The sequence below is a fragment of the Lycorma delicatula genome, chromosome 6 (assembly GCF_047948215.1).
Source record: "Lycorma delicatula isolate Av1 chromosome 6, ASM4794821v1, whole genome shotgun sequence".
Taxonomy (NCBI): domain Eukaryota; kingdom Metazoa; phylum Arthropoda; class Insecta; order Hemiptera; family Fulgoridae; genus Lycorma; species Lycorma delicatula.
The window spans coordinates 110,257,529-110,276,795 of NC_134460.1; the positions used below are offsets into that span (position 1 = coordinate 110,257,529).

General features: G+C 29.3%; 1 protein-coding gene across 1 annotated transcript in view; it reads left to right on the top strand.

Moving 5' to 3' along the window:
• LOC142326913 (N-acetylneuraminate (7)9-O-acetyltransferase) overlaps positions 1-19,267 on the top strand; it is a 58,717-nt gene that overhangs the window by 25,967 nt on the left and 13,483 nt on the right. Inside the window, exons 8-11 of the mRNA XM_075369644.1 lie at positions 206-354; positions 1,416-1,585; positions 6,068-6,304; positions 11,896-12,002. Of these exons, the coding sequence (XP_075225759.1) occupies positions 206-354; positions 1,416-1,585; positions 6,068-6,304; positions 11,896-12,002 (663 nt within the window). The remainder of the gene's footprint in view (positions 1-205; positions 355-1,415; positions 1,586-6,067; positions 6,305-11,895; positions 12,003-19,267) is intronic.

Sequence of the window (19,267 nt, forward strand, 5' to 3'; positions counted from 1 at the left end):
GATTGATTGAAAGCATTTTTTGTAATAATAAAATTTGTAATACTTTATATGGTGAAATTTAAAGAAAGGTGTTTGTCATGCATTTCAATTTTTTTTTTTTTGTGTCAAGCTGAAATAAATAGTATGTCTGTTATGTTTTGTGTTAGTATGAAACTTTACTGAATTTTTATTAAGTTAATAATTTGTAATTTATATTGAATTACAGGACCAATTTCTTCATGAAAGAAAATAAATATTATTCTCCTGTGAGTTTTTGGTTACCTATCGGGTATGTGTTTGCTCTTGGTCTATTTTTTACTGAAGATAGTAGGTATACAAAAGTTCTTCATAGAGAGCAAACTGATGAATGGAAAGGTAAAGTTTTTATTTTTGATATAGTTTGAATTAGTTGTTCTTTGAAACAATTTTTAAAAAAATGAGTATGATGCTTTATATTATCTTAAATATTGTTGTTTCTCTGTTAGTTTTGTTACGACTACCACAAATATGCTATTATATTTTGAATGGCAAGAGGATACAAAGATTAATAATTTTTTCCCTAGTCATCATCACTAGAATATATGATATTGTGAAAGAGAATAATAGAGCTGAAAATAAAATCACACTAAAATTTGTTAATTATCTGTTATGGTTTATTAATTTTTGATTAATTATTATCTGCTATAGTACGTATTATGAAATAAAAGCCTTGTCTTTGAAAAGTTTTATCTTATGTTATGAATCACCTAAGTGGAAAAATTGAGTTTTACATTATGTTGACTTTTTTTCTATATTATTATTGTAAGTTCTATACTTCATTTGAGGAAGAAAACTTTCACTTAAATTAAAATCCAACCAGTTATGTTATCAATCTTTTAATTAAATGAAGAAACCATCCAATTCTTAAAACAATAATTTACACTTAGTGTTTTTTTATTATTAGGTAGGAAAACTTACTACTTAACTTGATAATTTGTAAAAAGACAGTTAAGAAATATTGCACTACAGCTTACCTATAAATATTTCAAATTCCTATCAAAACTATACCTTTGGAAAGTTGAATGGAGGGAGTCCTTAAGTACAAATATCAGTGAATTAGTAAAAGGTAGAATTATGCCAGTAAATAATTTCAAGTTACTACAATTTAGTTATTTTCATTACACAGTTGCTTACATTGAGCAAGCTTGCCTAGTTGACAACTATTTTATTATTTCATATTACTTTTGATTATTTTTGTTAAGAAGTGTTGAGCATTTTTGATGGAGCAATTTAGTCATAGCCTACAGTTTTTTGTTTTATTTTTTTATGATTTAAAAAAATAATTACTTAAAAATAATTTATTTGCTTATAATTTGATCCATTGCATTATTACTGTATTTTATTTTTGCATAATATAGTCATTTAATGAAGTTCATGTTTCTTTATTATTGTTTCAGGTTGGATGCAACTAGTCCTACTAATATATCATATGACAGGTGCTAGTAGTAACTTGCAAATATATAATCATGTACAGATACTTGTATCTGCATACCTCTTTTTGACTGGTTATGGCCACTTCTGTTACCTTTGGCACAGAACAGATGGTGGCATTGTGAGATTTTTTCAGGTGATATGTTTTTAACTTTATTTTGTTGAGGGCATTATCCTTCAAGATGTTTTGATTTGTTCTTATATTATTGTGCAAGTAAAATTAAGGGTTTCCTTTATTTCTAGATCATTCACAATTTTTTTTTTTTTTATTTATTTCTTTCATTGATTTTCTTTTATCTTTTCCTGAAATAAGCAACATTTTCTGTATTGAAAGTTTAAGCTGTTTTCATTAGATTAATAAAATTGTGATTTTGCCAAGTTGTCATTTAATCACCAGTTTGGGTATACATTTATTTTTTCAGATATTGTTTTTAATTTCATTTATCTCTTGTTTAATTGACATTACATTATTTTATTTTAATTTCGCTATTTTTATAAAATTCTTATTTTAGATTTATTTAACCATTCTATATATTTTGTAATATTTTATTATTTGCATGATTCATTTACTTAAGTCAAGATTTTATAACCCTTATTTTTTAACTACATATCCTAATATGCATAATTTTTTTTAGAAATATGAGTAGTGTGTATTATTTTATCAAACTTTGTATTAATGTCATCATATTAATTCATCCAGGTAGAAAATAATCTTTTGTCTGTCAATTGCTCCATTGCACTGCACTATATATGATTTCATAAAAAAAAATTTATGACTGAAGTCAAAGTAAAAATTAATTTACAGCACAATAAGAATATAAAATATGGGAGATAACTCATGTTTGCGGTTGTGTTATCAAACAAGCATTTCTGTACTTTTAAAAAGGCTGCTGATTAACAGAAAAGATAAAATTTCTTTTGTTATGTATGCTTTTATATGTATTTTTTCTTTATCTATTTACATAAAAAATGGGACAAGAATACATTAATGATGATTTTATTACATCTCTATGTTATCAGAAAATATAATTAAAATGAGTTACTCATTATTCCACTTTTCCTTTTCAATTTGTTAATCCTACCATGATACCTTCAAATTAAACCTTACTGTACTATTTTTATCTTACTTCAACGGTTCTGGAAAGTTTACATATCAATATTAATCAGATTATTTAAACCTTTCCTTATTATAAGTATAATTTTTTTTCCAAGATATTAATTTTGTTTTCATTATTGTTAATTTCCAGAATCAAAGAATACATATTGCATGCGCTAGGCTCTTACATAGAATAGTTATTTATGAGGAGGCATACGTTTCCCCTCCTCTTAACAGTCTGCTGGGAGGACATTATCTGCATGTCTTAAATCGGTAACAATTTTTCCTCTGTATAATTCATCCATAATACTTTCTTAAAAATTCTCAATCATATTTATAAATTGAAAAGGAAGGGGGAGGGTCTTAAGATTATATCTGTTTTTGTTTTTAAAGTATCTTTCATTATGTTACATATATATATTCTTAAAACTTACCTAATTTTCATGGCCATCCATTGACATGTTTATTTTATCAAAAAGGATAAAATTAATAAATTGAAATGTGAAAAAATTCTAGTTCTTTATTCAAAACCAATATTATCTAATCTAGAAACTTGCAAATCGATCAATGAGAGGGTTAGTAGTAAGCATCATTGCCGATAAGCTGTTTCCATAAAATAATCTTAAAAATCACTATACAAATCTTAAAGCAGTATTACAAATAATGCTGCAGATCTGTTACTATTGGACAAAGATCATAGATGTCCAACTAATAGCAGTGATCATGCTATTTTTAGACTAATATCATAATTCAGGCTAACTGGACTAATTCAGTTGCAAAGTTGTGGTTGTTATAGTCTTGTGAAAAATTATAATGTAATTAATTACAAAGAAAAAGCTAATGTAAAGCTGGTGAAATTGCAGCTTAGCTTTTTATTGTACCTGAGTAATTGATCTGTGATCTGAAGGTGGACATTTGGTTTGTTTTATGAACAGAAATCTTCTGGAAGAGGTTACTCACTCTTTTACTCCCTTTTTGTTTCTATAAATTTTTGAGATGTAAAATTTCATTTATCACGAGTCCTGCAGTTGATGGTAAATGGCTTTAATCATTATATCAAAATAGAGGTGACAAATAAATTTAGTCATACAGCTTATTGATTATATTTATTTAATTTCTTTGGGTAGAAGATGCAGTTATGATATTTAATAGTAGGTGGCTTTATTTAATTTTACCTTTTTTATATCAAATGCTTAGTATCAGTTATTTAATTATTTTTTTCTTTATATTTTATATTATTTCCTTTTCCAGAATTATTTAATCCTTAATGAAAATCAATCCTCACTCTCCTAGAAGAAACTTAAAGCTAACATTATCATGTTAATTCTTGTAAAATCCCTTGGGTTGTAATATATTTTTGTGTTGTTAGTTTTATTATTTTAATAATAAAATTATTAAATTTTAATTTATGTAAATTTTAATATAAATAAAATAAATGTATTGAAATAAATAATATATTGATCTGCGATTGAAAAGTTTTGTTTCCGTACATAAACAACATTAATTATAACAAATTTTTATGTTAATATTGTAAATTTACTTACTGTTATTTACATTTATTGAATAAAATTGTAAATTGAAAATGCTCAGAAATCTTTCATTAAAAAAAAATAAAAATTTTAAATTACATGTACTTTTTGGTTGTTTAAAATTATCATCAGTAAATTTAGGGCAGTTAGACTATAAATAAATGAAAAATAAATAAATATAAAAAAAGAGATGTATGCAGATTATAATATAATAAAATAATAATTAAAAATAGTTTTCATGACTGTAAAATTATTTAGTATCATTTTAGTCAGTCCAATTGAAAATTAGCTTTATACTATCTAAGGTTGAACTCCCCATTCAAACTGTGGTAGGTCATTATTCATAAATTAATGTATGCGATGCAGTATTAAAAAATTAAATACCTATATAATTTATATAGAATAGTAAAATAGAAGAGATATTAGATGAAAAATGTTTTTTTTCTTTCTAAAAAAGATTACATCATTTATAATTAAAATTAAAACGTCTTTTTATTAAATGTAACTTATAATTAAAAATCAATACTGAAGATATTCTACTGAAATATATATTTCTTTCTCTTGTGAGTTCTATTTTATATTGATGGTCAAACTTATAATTAAATTTTAACAGTTGAAGATGAAAATGTTAATCTTCATAGCAGATACGTACCTTAATAAATAGTTCGGTAAAATGATATCCTTTTACCCAATATTCGCCCTCACTGTTTTTTGGTGGCTGAAGGAGAATGGACTTGAAAGTTTAAATATAAAGGAAAAACATTGATGCATTTTTTCGATAAGGATTATTTAAAATGGAGATTGATCCATTAAAAAATATTGGCCGGTCAAAATTTGAAGGAACAGTATTTACTGTAATTTTAAAATAAGGAAAACTAATAAATTATTGGCATACTATTTGAGGTTTCCATAATTATTTGAGATGTTTTCATAATCAGATGATACTAAAAAAAAGACTAAAATTATTTATTAGTTTAAAATTAATTGAGTGGAAAAAAATAATATTTTGTAATGTTTTATTTAAATTAATAACATTAGTACATGGGTGGGAACCATTCTTTGTTGTTTTGTCTTTACAAAATGGTGTATACATTTTCTTAGCACAAATAGATTGCTCTAATGAAGACAAGATAGAAATGATCCTCCAATATGGTCAAGGCTTAGAAATTGTTCTCATGAAGTCATATGTTAAATTAAATGCATTAATGAGACAGGCTGATATCGTTTGTTTACTTATCAGGCTTAATAAAAAGATTTACTATTAGTTTTAAGAGTTAAAGATCCTTCAAGCTCTTTAAAGAGGAACTCCTTAAGATTTCTTGAAGTGGTAGACTCTTTATAACAATCAAGAGGTTTTCCTAGTTTATGTTTTTCAAAATTTAATAATAAACCTGCATCAATCAGTTTATAAAATTACTGTTGAAAGTGGTAAATCTGTCATTTCAGTACATAAAATACCAAAAATAAATTTCAGTAAGTGTACTGTCTTTTTTGATTGTGTGTATTATATTTTATAATATTAAGCTTCTCTGTGATCTTCAACTGAAATATCCATGTCACTTTGATTGATTATTTATCTGAATGCAGTGATTTAAAATTTTGTGTTTTATAATTTTCTTTGCTTTGTTTAGAAAATTTATATTTTTAAATAAGTTTCATTGCTGAATGTCATGAAAGTAAATTGTTTGAGAAATAAGATCATATTGTGTTCATGAAAAATAATTATTAAAACTGACAAGAACAGATTTTATATTACTATTTGCTTAAATTTACAGACAGTTTTTAAAGAATAATTCTTAATTGACTATTAACTATTTTTATGCATATTAGTAATTATGATTGATGGAAACCTTTACAAAATGATTTCATTTATCTTTTCATGAAATGAATTTTGTCTGAAATTTAATAATAAGTTAAGCTTTAATGTTATACATTTTTTAATTATTGTTTAATTATGATTTTAAATACTATCTAAATTAATTGTTATTTTCAGGTCATGTTTAGGTTAAATTTACTTGCTGTTTGTTTATGCTTATGTATGAATAGACCATATCAGTTTTATACTTTTACTCCTTTAGTATCATTTTGGGTTATGCTCGTATATCTTGTATTAACCGCTCCTCCACGAGTTACTGCAAATTCTGCTGATTCAAATCCACTTCATTACCTTTATTTGATATTAAAAATGGTTACATTATTCAGCCTTATTATAATGCTTTATATGTCAGAGGTAAGTTTTATGAATATGCATTTATTTTACTTATTGTAAGTTATCCATTAATTTTTCAGTGTTTGAATTAGTTTGTTTACTTTGATGACTGAGTTGTATAATAATTATTATTATGAATCATTAAGACTTGCTGATGTTTAATTTTCCATAATTATGCAGTTCTCACTGTACTCATTCATCACTAAATCAGTAGATGCAATAAATGAAATTATATACAGTTGAAATACTTTAATCATAAGAAATCCACTCTTATGATCACAGGGACAAAGTAGCCATTTATGACCAATGGTTATTTTCTAAAATTTCCATTTTAAAATGTGCCTGTCCCCTCTGCCAAAGATTAAATCATAATTAATGTTTTCACTGCACAAAGTTTATGAATAGTTCTAAATATGCATTATTTTAAGAAATGAATATGAAAGAACTGATTAAGTCAATAGTGAAAATGGAATGTGTTTGTTATATTTATCTGATATAAAAATCGATTGGTGTCTTTGAGTCTGTTACTCTTGAATTGAAAGAATTGAATTGATTGAATTGAAATATTACATTGACATAGTTATACTTGGAAAGAACACGGGACTATTCTTTTAAAAAATGCTTTATGATTTCAAGATGGTGGTCATTTTAATCGCTTCGGGTAAAAACTGGATTATATTCTTTGTTAATGTTCAACTTTAGTATAGCCAAACTCTCGGTCAGATTGAACTCGAAGACCATTTGCAGTATTTGAAATTAAATACAAAAAAAATTGCTTTACAAAATAGTTTTCGTACAAAAAAGTTGCTTTATCTTTTTCAACATCTCTTTTGGTTATAGAGAAAAGTGTGCAACAAAAAAAAGATAATAAGTGTAGTGGTTCAACCAACATAGCCACTGTCACTGTTAATGTGCGTGCAATGCAAACGACTGCACCTGCCTCCAGTCACTTGACTAAACGAAACCAAAAAGAAAAAAATGAAAAATGAAGTACAGTCATGTCCTTGTTGTGACGCTAAGATAAGGTGACGCTAAGATCTGTGCAAAATACTTTTTACCCGTACAAAGGTCAGCTAATTGGCTGTAACTACTATTTTCAAGATGGGGGCAATAATTTTGAAACCCACATACTTCAGATCACTTAAAGTTTTGAGTCCTGTGCTGAGCAAGCTGTTGCTCTGAAGAAATTGATATACACTGATAGTTTTTATAAACTGATCAGGTTTGAATTGTTATTTTTCAGTATTATTCTCAAGCATGAGATTAATGAACACATTAGGGATTATCTGTGGAAGGAAACAATTTTTGTGTTGATTACTTTGTGATTTGGAATAGAACTTTTCAAGGATACTCCATGATTTTGTACTATTAGTTTTTACACATTAAGTAAATTTGGGTTTTTATAAAATCATAAAAATTACTTCTGTACAAAGTGTGACACACTGAAATAGAGGTTAAATACTGCTTATGGGTATATATGTCTCTGTTGTGTAGCAAAACCAAGCAGCAATGTAAAAAAGGACATTTGTTTGACTAAACTTGTTAAAATCAATCTGATTGATGATGCTAGAATATCTTATAATAGATTGATCACTAAAATATTTTTTTACTTTTAACACTGCCATTATTTGTAATTCAATTATTTTATTTTATTATTTTCATATATTACATAAATATCAATTGCATTTGAATACACTACGTAAAATATGACATTTAGTAACACTGTAAAGTTGAAATAATATAATTTGATGTATTTTTTTTTTTTTTATAAAGACTTTTTAACAAATTTTTTACTCTTAATGTGTAACAGTAACATAATGTGTTACTTCACTATAATAACAAATTACAATCATAAATTTAACTAAATAAAAAAATTAACTTTTCAGTATGGCATATAAGTTGATTTTACATGACATAGGCTTTATTTAATAATAATAATAATAAAAATAAATTTTTATTTTCCTGTGTTATATAATAATGATTAAGATATATTCTAATATACAATACAAATATACAAGGGTAAATCAAATAAAACATGATTTTTGTTTCTGAGCGTCTATGGTTGGTAGAACTGGGCTTGTGCTTCATGTCTGGGTGAGGTCATTAGGAATGGAGAAAGCCAGCCATTCCACACTCCCAACCAATTCGTCAGTAACGCTCACGATGTCAGAGCAACAGGTGCACCTCTTCACTGTGCAATACATGATTATAAAATTTCTTACTCGTGAAGGAGTTCAAGTGACGGAAATTTTCCAGAGATTGAATGCACAGTTGGGGGACCAAACATTGTCAAGAACTCGTGTGTTTGCCTGACATAAAGAGTTCAAGGAAGGATGAGAACAAGTGGAAAATCAGGAACACGATCGCCGTTCTCGGACCAGCATTACAAACAAAAATTTGCGTAATTCGAGACATTCTTGAAGACGATCGACGAATGAGTATCTGAAATTGCAGAACAGGTCGGAATAAGTTATGGGAGCTGTCAAGCAATCATCACAAATGACATATAGTTCTGTAAAGTGTATGCCAGATGAGTCCCTCGCCTTTTGACCGCAGATCAGAAGTTGATACGTTCAGAGGCTCACAGCAAGGTTTACGAAAGAAGGTGATGCATTTTTGAGTTGGATTGTCACCTGCAACAAAATGTGGGTCCCACCACTACACTTCCAGTTGAAACAAGCCAGTATGGAGTGGTGGAGGAAAGGGGAGGCAGCTTCAGTGAAAGTCAAGACTCTACTGTCAGCTGGCAAGGTTCTTTCAACCGGGGAGGCATTTTTTTAGTTGATTTTTTTGCATGAGCGACGCACAATCAATGCTGCTTACTACTGTAAGCTGTTGAACAAGGTGATGGCTGCATATGGCCGCAAAAGACAAGACCAACGAATTCGAGAGGCCATCCTTTCCCACAACTCCATACCCCATACTGCAGCTCTAATGGTCTCAAAACTAAAAGAAATGCACTGGACTCAACTTGATCATCCTCCCTACAGCCCAACCCTATCACCCTACAATTTTCATTTGTTTGGGTCTCTTAAAGAAGTCCTAGGAGGGCAATGATTTGAAGATGATGAGGGCATAGATGGATCCGTGTGCAATTGGCTCCTGATACAACCAGCTTCATTCTACGATGCTGCGATAAAAAACCTTCCTTCTCCCTGGGAAAAATGTATTTCCAAAGCAGGAAACTATATAGAAAAATAAATTATATTTGTCTTTTATTATTCAATAAATAATTTTAAAAAAACAATAAAATCCTGTTTATATTTGATTTACCCTCATACAATTATATAACTTGCTCCTTTGCATTATATAACTTGTCAAGAGCAAAGTAAATAGAACCAGTACTGCTGCTGTATGTAGATAAACATTTTGCTTAATTAGGTTATTTATATTAGTCACTTACATAGTTGTAAAAAAGTAATGTAGGAAATTGAGTATAAGATTTTTCAGTATATTCATTTACTTCATTCCCTTTGGTGTAGTATATTAACACTATAAAAATTAATGATGTGTTAATTCATTTTAAAAATTTTAAATGTTTTATAAGGTAAATTATTATTTATTCATTAAGTAAACACAGGTTGACTATGTATATATTTTCTTTTTATGAGCTGAATATTTTAGAATGGGAAAAATATTAAGCAGCCCCATTGATTTGAACCTAGATTAGTTTGAAATGCTCTCCTTGTTGTTTGTCAATGTAATTTTTTTTGCTTGTAAAAGGATGATAATGCATTATTCAGTGATTTCTTAGTGATATTTTTTGCTGACTCTCAAATTCTATTTTCTAAAGCATTGATATCTTGCGGAATATTATGATAAGCAATACTTTTTAGTGGCCCCACAGAAAGTAATCCAATGGTGACAAGTTGGATGATCTCGCTGGCCATTCTATTTGACCCCTTCAGCTGATATTATCTTGCAGGAGAAAGTGCATTTAAAATTTAATGTACCTAAAGACTGAAATGAGGCAGGGCATCATCTTGTTGAAACCAATTGTTTTGAAAGTAGGGGTCAACAACGTTTTGAATGTTTGGCATAATATGGTTGAGAAGCAAAGCCTCATATTTTACAACGTTTAAATTTCTATCAATAAATATAGACTATCAATCTTGTTCACCAACAATACCTGCCCATACATTTACTTTGAGTGGGAATTGTGTTCATGCTTCACGATACCAGTGTGGATTAATATCAATCCTGTATCAACAATTATTGCGATTTACATTCCCATTTAAAAAAAAATGTGGCCTCATCAATAAAAACTATATTGTTTAATAAATTAAGATCTTCACAAACATTGTTCATCATAATTTTGCAAAACTCAAGTCTTTGATTGTAGTCATCTTCATTAAGTTCTTGCACCAGATGAATTTTGAAGGGTTTGAAATTTTCGAATCACTGAACTTTGGTAAATGTATGTGCTGCTTTTTGAGTCAAGGAATGAGGATTCCCAATTAATTTGTGCGTGATCTCTAATGATTTGTTATTATTTGTTACAGATTTAGGCCTCCCTGGTTTTCCCCTTTTATTAATGCTCCCAGTTTCTTCAAATCATTTCATGGTTTTTGACAATGTACCTTTTGAAATAGGGTTACGATTATTATTAAATGTTGCATTGAATAATTCACTAACTTCATTCATTATATGACCTAACTCGGTCACTCCTCATCATTAAAAGTGTGACCCTCTCCTGTCAAAGTGACATGTTGATAACAATGTTAGCAGGTAGCACAGAAAAAAATTCATTAAAAAACAATTGCAAAAAAGGTAAAAAAATATGTAAAAAACAAAAGTGGCTTACAAATTTGGTAAATGTAAACAAAATCAATTGGTCAGCCGATCACAATAAATCTTTATAAGAAACTAACAGTGTAGTAATGAAACACTCTAAATGGGATTAACACAATGATGAAGTAAGCTTCATTTTTGTCAATAATAAGAGACCATCAATGATCAGCATGATTAGGTAACAGTATTTTTATTTATTTACTCATTAAATTGTAACCAAAACAGTTTTTTGTGTTAGAAACTAAAATTTTTTAAAATTAAATATTTAACTTTTTAAATAAATTTTAATTAAATTAGATTAAATTGTAATTTAATTTTATTTTTTTATTTACTGAAGTTAATAATTTTCAAGATTAAAATTTTATCCCTCCGTCACATTGGTATAGACCTCATACCAACTTTTTATTTTTACTATTTTCCTTGTCTTAAAAAGAACCTTTAAAATGATTATCACACAAAGAGTAATACCATTTAAAATGTTTGAGTTACAACCCCTGGGACACCCCCTTCAAGAAATGATTGAAATTCTATTTCCCGTCAAAAGGTAAAGTAGTTCAGGTACCTTATCCTGAAAATTACACATTTTACCTGGTACAGTTTTAAAGTTGTTGAGGAGATTTCCATACATACATTTTGACTCAATCTGTACATTGTAAAACATAAATCAGAAATGAAAATGACATCAATTTCAACTTCTTAGTATTGAAACAGTTTAATAGAGTTTTATCATAATTAATAGATAATATTTTTGTTTTGTGAATTTGATTTTTTTTGTAACTATGCTATGTTTTATATTTAATGATTTTTTTTTTTTATTTTAGGTTTTCTTCGAAAAAGTATTTGTGACAAGGCCATGGAAAGCTTTGTTTGTAACTACTGATGATGATATACATGAGTGGTGGAATAGATGGAAGTTAGACAGATATAGGTTAGTTGTAAAGAGGACAGATTTTTTATTGCATTGTATTAGCCTGGTATTTGTTGGCATTTCTTGAAACCTGCTCTTTTATTTTTTCTGCTTTAAATAATATGTTTTTTTGTCAGTATATTGTAGCTATTCTGCAGTTATTTTTACCATCTAGGATAGTAAGGAATATAGAAATGGAAAACATGATAAAATGAAATAATCTTAGCTAATAACTGTTGCGTCATTGATTGCGTTTATGCAGTGCATTTTTAGTGTTTACTGTTACTAGTGCATACTGAAACTAAATTATTTTATTTTTGTATCATGATTATTTTATTTACTATTTGGCATGGTCTATAACTTAACTGATTTAAACGTGCTTGGCATGGTTCATAACTCTTTTTTACTTGCAGTAGGTGCCTAAATCTAATCCCATGCTAGTTTATTCATGGATTGTGGTGAACCTTCATTCTGGTTTAGAACACTCTTGTTTATGGCTTTTTAATGCTTATTGGAGCCAAGGATTAATTTTATTCTTTGAATGTTCATTTCCCAAGTATTTTCTGGGCTTACCAATATCCTTATCTATTTTGAAAATCAGTTTCTGAGATATTAACAATTTCTTACCATCAGATAAGTATATAAAATAAAAGTTTAATAAATATAATGTAGATATCCAAATATAATAATTCTGTTGGTTGTGTTTTTGTTGTTGACGATTGAATTTATCTACTTGGTCGTACCAGCTCATCAAATGTTTTCATTTTAGAATTATATGGTATTAGCAGGGTGTTGAATATAATTAGCCCAAGATACCATCATATCCTTAATGCATCGACTCCATTTATTGTCATTCAAACATTAAAAACAACAATGTTTTTAATCAGATGTAGATATTACTACAAAAGTAACTTTTACAAATGTAACAACTAACCTTTACAGATTATATTGCTACAGACTTGTAAGCTACATAAACAAAGTATTAATTGATGAATGGTGGTATAAGTGAAGTTCAATAACTGATAACAGGTTCTATCATATAAAGATTACCTTACAGATGTTATATTCCTTTAGTAGAAACAATCGTGGAAGAAAGTAGTTTTTTTTTTTTGGGCATATAAGAGTAACTCATCTTTTGTCATCTGAAGACATTCTGTTACATGTAATATGCAATTACTGCTTAACAATGCATCGTATTTTTATCAATTGTGTGCTGTGGTGTAGCATTGTACTGTTAATTTAGGTTATCTGTGGATATCCATTCAGTCTTTGAAAATATAAAGTGATCTTTGATAGCTCTATTTTGTTCTTAAACAAATGTTATTGTTTGATAAACTTATGGGTCTGTTACTGTTTGTTGGTTTTTTCATCTTAATTTATTGTTGGAGATTTGAAGTTTATATTTGTTATGAAAAGAGAAGAGCTGTATTACTTGTTCATTTCAATTAATATGCATGGAGGAGCCCTTTACACACTTCATACAGTTTTAATTCACTTTTTGTGTTGAATGTGTTTTAATTTATTTGTCTTTTTTCATTTATAATGTGTGTTGATCCTTTACACTTGTGCTATTTTAATTTCATGGTTATGTTTATCATATTGTTATTGCTACACAATTATTAAAATATCTGCTTAGTTTTACAGTTTGAATCCAAAACAAACATTAGTTTGACACATTTTTGTTTATGCATTCCTGATTCCCTCCCAAAGAAGGATTCTCTCTCTCTCTCTCTCTTTCTGTGTATGTGTGTGTGTGTGCGTGTGTAAGGTAGTGTTTGTATATAAAAAATTCAGCTGCGTCTGTTCCCCAATCAGGTGGCAGTTGGTCATGTCTGTTTCCCATGTTAGCGTCAGTTGGCTTGAGTCTCCAAGGCTTACACCTTGGTTGTATCTGTAATTTCTCTGGAAATTACGAAAAAATATAATTTATGGATAGGTGTGATGTTAATAACAATATTAACCCAGGTGGTACCCAATTCATACACAAGTGTGTGCAAGCTATTATTTAGATTCTGGGGAATCTGTAACCTCACACAAAGTTGAATCGAGTTACTTGAAAAACTTTTAAAGAACAAAATTCAGTATAAAAAACTAAACTTTATCATAACATTCAAGTTAATTCACTTTTAAAAGCAGGAAAATTAAAATATTTAACAGACACTCTAAAAACTCAAAATTATGATCACAGCTCTACAAGAAACAGTTTATGGACAAAAATGTTTTTGACTTTGAAGGTTTCAGAATTTATAAAGGTAAAAAAGATGCAAGCATAATAAAGAACATACAACATCTAGCTATTGTTTCATCATAAACAAAAATATTCTAAATTCTATTCTAAACTTCAAATCGTGTAATGCAAGACTTTCCCTATGTACATTTAAAAGCACAAATAAAATTTATATGATAGTTAATGCACATGCACCTATTAACAAAGAAAATAGTACAACCAAAGAAAATGTTGAGCTATTTTGGGATAAATTAAATGACTTTTGCAAAACATTCCAAATAAAAATAGCATACGAGGGTTATTCTTTTTTCAAGGTCCGATTGATCGCAAAATAAAAACCCTTGCAAAAATCAGATGAACCTTTGTGCATATGTGTTGCGTAGCATCTCTAGTATGGCCTTCAATCACGCCGCATCACTTCGTTTAGTTCTGAACACGCAGCTAGCACGTAAACATGTCTACAACAATAGCATCTCCCGCCAAGTGTGAAGTGCGTGCGGTAATTCGATTTCTTCAGGCTGAGGGGTGTAATGAAGCTGAAATTCATTGACGAATAAGTCAAGTGTACGGTGAAACTTCAATGAGTGACAGCAAAGTGTGACAATGGTGCAGGAACTTTAAAGCAGGACGTGCAGATGTTCATGATGCAGGCGGTCAGGGAAGGAAGCGAATGTCAACCGATGATCTCTTTGAGCGAGTGGATGAGGCAATTCGAGAAAATTGTTGGTTCACAATTTCTGTATTGAATGATTTTTTCCTGAAATTTCAAGGTCAGCTCTCTACATCATTGTGAGTGAGAGACTTCAGTACTGCAAACTGTGTGCGAGATGGGTTTCCAAGTTGCTGTCCGACCATCACTAAACAATGAGAATGGACGGCTCCCTAACGTTTCTCCAGTGCTACCACATTGAAGGAGAAGATTTTTTGAACAAAATTGTCACAGGGGACAAGACATGGGTCCATTTTGAAACTGAAGAAACAAAAGAACAATCCAAACAGTGGATGCGTTCTCATTCTCCCAGTAAACCAAAGAAGTTCAAGCGAACCTTCTCCAACAGAAAGTGCATGGCTACTGTGTTCTGGGACTGGAATGGAGTTCTCTTGGTGTAATTCATGGAACGTGGCACGACCATTACTGCAGCCTCATACTGCGTTACTCTTCAATGTCTACGAAGGGCAATTCAGAATAAGCGGAGAGGAATGTTGTCATCGGGCATTGTCTTTCTCCATGACAATGCTCGGCCGCACACTGCAGCTGTAACAAAAAAGCTCCTGCAGTGTTTTTGTTGGAAAGTGTTTGATCACCCACCATACAGCCCGGACTTGGCTCCATTCGATTTTCACTTCTTTGCTCACATGAAACGCTAGCTAGGAAGATAACATTTTGGCACAGACATCGAGCTGCAGGCCAGCGTAGAAACATGGCTGAAAACACAGGCGGCTCCATTCTATGATGAGGGTATTGGAAAGTTGGTACCACGCTATGACAAATGTCTAAAGCGTAGTGGCGACTATGTGGAGAAATAGCATAACTATGTTAGTACTTGTTACAAATAAAAAATTTTTTATTTTCACTGTGTTTTTAATTTCGTGACCGATCGGACCTTGAAAAAAAAATAACCCTCGTAATACTCTTGGCAGAATTTAAAACACAAATCAGAAAGGAAAGGAAATTTAAGAAAGTAATTGGAGAATATCCTGTGCACAAAAGAACCAATAAAAATGGGGAAAGATTAATAGAAATTTGCCATTCACATAATTTTATTTTAAAATTTACAGCTTTTAATAAACTGTCACACATTCATAAACAGCATTGATCCTGAGAAATTAATACAAAATGCTGATGAATTTTCAAAATTAACAGATTTGAGGCAGGGAAGGTGGAAAAACATTATAAACAAAAGAATGCAAAAAGCAGAGAGTGTTGTATCATGTAAATGAGTTAAATACGTGCGTGGTGGATGTCAGAATGTGATGATCTTATAAGACAAATAGCCTGGCAAAAGTGGAACTCCACCAAAAATGAGGAAAATATTGGCAAAATTTCCTTAAGATCCGTAAAGAAGTTGGTAAAAGGATAAAAAAAGTCAAGGAAAATAATGAGAAAGAGCTTTTAAAACCAAATTAAGAAAAATGTTAATAAAAATAATTTTCGGAACTTCTGCCAAACATTTAAATAAAAATTAACTAAATGTAACCCACCAAGTCTTCAGTTGGAAGATGAGAATGGTAAAAAAGCATATAACACAGATAACAGTAAAATCTTAGCCCAATATTTCCAAACTTTATTAAATTTTGAACCAAAAGAAATTTTTAGTTTCAAAATTAACAACCATAATGCAGAAAACTCCACATCTCTGGATTTGGATAAAATTCAAAATTTAATTAAAGAATTTAAGAATGATAAAGGTTCTGAGGAAAGTTCAATTTAGCAGAAATGTGAAAGAAGGCCAACATAAATGCAAATCCCTTGTCAAAATTTTTAGCAAGATGGAATAATGAAAAATTTCCCGAAGATTGGAAGACTGTACTAATCCACCCAGTTTGTAAAAAAGGATCCAAAACAGACAGAAGTAACTACAGGGGAATTTTGCTTTTAGAAGTTACATACAAGATTGTGTCTGAAGCTCTTCTTAATCATGCTGAATCTCAGCTGGATCCACAACTGGGTGAATAAGAAACTGGGTTGGATTTAGGAAAATAAAATTTTGCGCAGAACAAATCTCAAAAATATTATGGAAATATTGTAATTGTCAAAATAGAACATATTTTATAACTTTTATTGATTTTCAAAAAGCATACAATTCAATAGACAGACCATCACTTTTTTCAACATTAACAGAATTAGGTTTAGATAACAAATTGTTGAACTTAATTAATCAAAGCAACATTAACTAAGACATACTCTAAAATAAAATTTCTCTGAGAATTTTCAGATCCTTTTTTTATTGAAACTGGCATAAGACAAGGAGATGAACTTTCTCCACTTCCTTTTAACTGTGCTTTTGAAAAGGAGTTAAGAGAACGGAGCAAAAATTTAGACTAAAGTAGTAGAATAAGACTGGAGACTAAAGGACTAAAGATTAACTGTTTAGCTTTTGCTGATGATATGGTATTATTAGCCAAAAACTGGAATGAAGCTGAACAAAATATTAAAGAATTAGAAAAACAAGCTACAAAAATGGGACTAAAAATCATGTTTGAGAAAACGAAAATTTTGATTAATGATAAAAACTGTTCGAATCTCCTTAGTGTAAATAATAAAAAAAAAAAAATATAGAGAAAGTGGATAATTTAAAATATCTCCGAGAATGGATCAGTTGGAAATTTTTAGATAAAAAAGTGTTAACAGTTAGAGCTAATAAAATGAAATTAGCTTTCCAGGTAACGAAAAACATATACAACAAACAGTCTTTATCATGGAACTCAAAATTTTGACACTATAAAACTGTGATAAAGCATGAAACACTGTATGTGGCTGTGCAGCAAATTCAGCTAAAAAAAAAAGAAAATTATAAAAAAAGATCTAGGTTCCAAATTTCAAAATAATGAAGTAAAATTAATTCCAAACAACAGATTTTATACAAAAATTGATAAACTGTCAGACACAATAAGGAAAAGATGAATTGCATTTTACTCCCATTTATTTAGAACTAATAACAATAGACTGATTAAACAAATTTTTATTTCTTCCAAGAAGACGTAAAAGAATTGAAGAAAACTGAAAAAATTATAAGAGAAAGAGAATATTAAAAGATGAAAATAAAAAGTTCCAAGAAGCGCCAAGAACAACAGAGCTGAACTTTCTGAAGAATGAAGTAAAGAGATATAAGAAAGAATGAAAAGATACTGGACAGATAGTAAACAGAAAAAAGAAACAACCTCAAATAAATAAATGATCTAAGGGGGGGTAAGGTAGTAAAACTGTTCACAATTTTATTTTTATTATTATCCTAAAAAGCATTGTAAGTAACTTGAATTAACAAAATTTTATGCCCTATAAATGTTTGAGTTTTCAAGTAGTCTGTATTAGTTAGTAATTGATGGATGCGATGTTGAAGGGGTACAAGGTTGTCAAACCTTGGTATAAAAGTAGGTTAATAAATATTTTTTAAAAAATTAATTAAAAATGTTCTCCTTGTAACTTTACTTTAAAATGTAATTTTTAACTCTGAATTTGTAATAAAGCCACACAGTCACAGTGTCCCATATCTTTACAAGTTATAGTTGCAGAGGTATCACATCCTCAAAGAAAACATAAAAAATGGAAATGTATGACAGTGATTTGAGGCATGCATTTTCAATACTATGATGAATTTTGAAAATTTGAAATGATCTGTTTATGGATTCTGTGACTTAAGATCTATATTAAGTGATATCTTCTTATTTGAAAAAAGAATAATTTATTGAGTATTTGCTTGATCATTGCAAAAGTGTTGATCACTGCACCAACAGTTGTGACCTTTGTAAAGATATTATTGCAACCTTACAAAGATTGAGGAAAAAATCGAAGCCAATGCCTGGAAAATTTTTAAAGCATTCTTTTGGTTAGGATTATATAATTTTGCAGTTCCTGTGTGGTAGAAAACGTTTTCTTAGAATTTACCCATTCCCTTAATTCTGATGTCTTTCTTGGTAATTCTCTTTGGGTTTAGACCATCCGAATTAAGGTTGTTAGAAGTACTGCGTACTTTATATATATATGTGATGTGGTGGGAGTGCTCTGCCTGTGGAGTTAAAAAACCTGTACCTTCTAAACCATCTTCCCGCAATTTTCTATCAAATGTAGAACACGTGCTAGTTCAAAAAAAAAAATTAACTGGGATTCTTTAAAAAAAATGCTTCATACTGTTTATTACGAAGGTAAACAGATCTCTACCTGGTTATTTTATCTTAGTGAGTATAATATTCCTGTTGAAATTTACAGTGTAAAAATTATTTTTGCAAACCAAAAAAGTGTATTGTTTCTTTACCAAACTATGCATATATAACAGAATTTTTTTTTTTTGTTAGTATAATTTTAGAAATTTGAAAAAAGAACTTTTTCAAATTTTTGTAA